Source organism: Poecilia formosa, unplaced genomic scaffold (genome assembly GCF_000485575.1).
Source record: "Poecilia formosa unplaced genomic scaffold, Poecilia_formosa-5.1.2 Scaffold230, whole genome shotgun sequence".
In the NCBI taxonomy this organism is placed as follows: Eukaryota; Metazoa; Chordata; class Actinopteri; order Cyprinodontiformes; family Poeciliidae; genus Poecilia; species Poecilia formosa.
The window spans coordinates 43623-47121 of NW_006800169.1; the positions used below are offsets into that span (position 1 = coordinate 43623).

Below are 3499 nucleotides of genomic sequence, written 5' to 3' on the forward strand. Positions count from 1 at the left end.
AACAAATAAAGAAGCCATGCTAAAGTTGTTACTCACTCTTCACATTGAGGTTCGTCCCGTTTCCAAACAGTATTCGTCCACATGAGGCAACAGCACAGTAGTAGGTCCCAGCGTTGGACACAGTGAGGTTCTTCAATGGCAGACTGAACACACATGTATTACTTTGTTCCCCAGGCTTCCTCCCACATTGATGGTTGCTCCCTCCATGAGTGTAAATTAGTCCTGGATAATGTTCCTCAGAGTTTCTGAACCAGTAAACTCTGTGTTCTCCACCACAGCTCCCAGTTTGTAATGTACAGTTCAGAGTCACAGAGTCTCCTGGTGGGATAATTTCAGTTTCTGACTGTTGGTCAATTAAAGCCTGGATGTTTAATCCTGATTCTTGAACGTGAATGACGGTGCCCCCATCAAACTCAATCTTGAATGAATGCCCAGTAACGCAATAATAAGTCGCTGAGTCTGAGGGCTGCAGATTTGTAATCCTCAGGTTATTTAGATTTCCTTTAGTTTCTAGGGTGAAGCGGGGATTATCTTTGAACTCTCTTTGAAAAGTTCCTTTTGGGTCGTACTTGAAGACAGTAGAAATGAGTTGTGGTTTTTGACGCAAAGTTACTTTGTACCAGTAAGCCCTGGCAGCTGTATCAGGGTCACGAAAGCATTGCAGAGTTACACTTTCTCCAGCTTTTACTGAAACAAACCGACTGTCTTGTTGAACAGATGAGACCTGGTGAACCGTCTGAGCTGAGATAAGGAGAGACGGATTAATATCTTTTAAATCAAACACGTAAAACATATTAAAATACTCTGAAAGACTCATATTATAATGGAAGAAAAAACTTACCAATTTTGAATAACAAAAATGTAACACTGATGGCAAACTGTCCAGGACTCATGTTGATCAACGAGTCGACCTGAATGAGGAAAACTCCACGCCTTTGGTCCTTTTTGATAGACAACACTAAATCTGACACATTATGTCATGTTCGCTACCACCTATAGGCCAGAGTGAAAAAAGATAGATGAGGAGGAGACTGATGGATCATTTCTGCCTATATATTTAAAGATTATACAAAAGTTGTTTTTATGTTCCTTTAAACATATAAATTCACTCTAAATTGTGACATCACTGCATCTTTTCATGGATTTTTTTGAAATTGATTTTTTTCTGTAATTTATCATTACAGATCACTCTTTTCTTTTCTTTCCCAAAACAACTTTTTTGTTTCAGTAATAGAAGATAACTTCTGCTTTCTGGTCTTCAGTCTTATGTTGGCTTTCAAGTGTTGTTTACATGTGTTGCTATATTGAACCTCTGAAGCTGAGGTTCACTAGTGCTTTCCTACACAGCTGGGCAGGATTTCCTCCTTCCCTATGAGGTTAAGTGGAGCTCAATATACTTACTTATGTCACTTAAATCTGAAGTCAAGATGATCAAAAACACAAATGATTTTATTGGCACAAAAAGTCTTGCTGAGTAAATCAGAGCTTGACTGAAGAGTCCTGGCACCGTGAAGAAACTATGGGGGAAATGCCTCTAGTGCAGTGTTCTTTAAACACTGAGAACAAAGCTTCAGATATTCACAATCAGTGGTACAGACTTGTGCTCATATCAGTAGCTACGTATCATCATCTGACTCTTGATAAATGATCAGTTCATAGTCTCAACACTGGAGAACATTTATTTTTGTAACCTGACATTTGGTATTGTAATCCTTATTGTCTAATTTGAGACAATGAGGATTGTCTCAAATATGTACAAAATATGTACAAAATATGTGCTTCCTGATGCATGAATGTTTTATTCATCGCAAGTTTCACTGTTGGCGTGAATAGATGGTTCTGGATCTGCTTCACCATCAGTCATCTGTGTTGTTCTGGTTGCATCGCTCTATAGACTAAAAGCCTTTACTTCTGTGAGACAGAGGCTTTTAGTCTGTACTTATAGACTAAATACAGATTTAGTCTGTATTGCAGACTAAATCAGTGATACAGGTTTAGTCTAGAAAGTTGTGATCATATCAGTAGAGATGTAAAACTCAGAGACTCACAGGTAGTTTTTGATCTTTATTTGGGATTTCTTGATGTTAACAAAGACACGAGTTCAAAGGTTTGTACAAGCGGTGACAGAGGAGATTGAGTTACTTTGGTCATCTCTAACAGGTAAATGAAAAGGAACATTTATGTTTCGGTCAAAAGCTTCATAAAGAGTTTCTACCGGAGATGTTAGCCGTTAGCCTAACAACACGAAGAAGCAACTTCAGTTCTCAGGCCCAACACTGGAGTACACAACTTCACTGGTGGCCTCCCTCTCCCCTCTCGATCTGCTGATTTTACTACTTGTTAAGGCAGCATGATGGAGATTATGTGCATCGTTGGAACCCTGGATAAAACAAGCAATAGAGTTAAGTCTTGAACAATGTAACTTTTATGCTAAATACAACACTGTATTGCCTTGTGGTATTGTTGTATATGTGACTGCATAAATATGGCATAATTTATATTTTCAACCTGCTTTATGTTGGACCAACACATGCAGGCCTAAATATACCGATCTGATTCTTTTAGGATATTTTGCAAATCATCAGCACATTCATCTTTCATCAAACCAACTTTTTAATTTCAACAAGATATGATAAGTTTTTAATGAAAATACTCTCGGTTTTTATATCTGAGTTGCACTGTCTTCTAATAAACAAGACAGCACCTCCAACAAAGGTGCTGAAGACCCCACCTTTGTTGGAGTCTTCAGCAAAACCATACCTCATCTGAAACAGTCTACTGCACCATAAGGCCTTGATGAGACGCTACTCCGTCAGACTGTATTAAGTTCAAACTTTTCTTTGAATGACCTGATGTTGAATTTATTTTTTTGTGCTCTTCCTGCAGCCTTCTCATATTCTGAACACACTGTAAAACATGTCAGTGAGAAATGATAAGAAAAAAAAAATCATGCTCACATCTGCATTTGTAGCCAGAATTGCCACCACGATGATGTTGAATGCTAAAGCTCCACTCAAGACGTAGAGCAGGACGGGGGAGTCAGACTTTTCTGAAGAGAGACAGTGATTACAAGGTGTTACAAACATCAGCAGACATTCTCACCACTTCTTGAAATGTAAGAAGGTCTTTGCAAAAAGATTTGTTACTCTCATAGTCCAGATTCATCCCCTTTCCAAACAGAATGTGTCCACATGAGGCAACAGCACAGTGGTAGGTCCCGGCACTGGAGGCGTTCAGACTCTCTATGGTGAGGCTGTACACACAGCTGTGTGCCTGTGTGGTTGGCTTCTTACACTGGTCATCACTGGCTCCATTGGTGTAAATGATCTCTGGAAGGTGTTCTTCAGAGTTCCTGAACCAGAAAACTCTGTGTTCCCCATCACAGGTCCCACTTTGTACTGTACACTTCAGAGTCACAGAACCTCCAGGCTGGATGATCTCAGATCTGGACTGATCGACCAAGGTCCAAATGTTCAGATTTGATTCTTTTACATGGACT

At 39.4% G+C, this 3499-nt stretch overlaps 2 protein-coding genes across 2 annotated transcripts in view; both read right to left on the minus strand.

The window, feature by feature from the left end:
- Window positions 1-913, minus strand: part of LOC103149493 (uncharacterized) — a 3749-nt gene extending 2836 nt beyond the window's left edge. Inside the window, exons 1-2 of the mRNA XM_007568689.2 lie at window positions 842-913; window positions 37-741 (exon numbers count right to left, since the gene is read on the minus strand). Coding sequence (XP_007568751.2) covers window positions 37-741; window positions 842-893 — 757 coding nt within the window. The 5' untranslated portion in view covers window positions 894-913. The remainder of the gene's footprint in view (window positions 1-36; window positions 742-841) is intronic.
- Window positions 914-2128: 1215 nt separating this feature from the next.
- LOC103149551 (uncharacterized) overlaps window positions 2129-3499 on the minus strand; it is a 3833-nt gene continuing 2462 nt past the window's right edge. Inside the window, exons 3-5 of the mRNA XM_016680019.1 lie at window positions 3147-3497; window positions 2958-3049; window positions 2129-2380 (exon numbers count right to left, since the gene is read on the minus strand). Of these exons, the coding sequence (XP_016535505.1) occupies window positions 2258-2380; window positions 2958-3049; window positions 3147-3497 (566 nt within the window). The 3' untranslated portion in view covers window positions 2129-2257. The remainder of the gene's footprint in view (window positions 2381-2957; window positions 3050-3146; window positions 3498-3499) is intronic.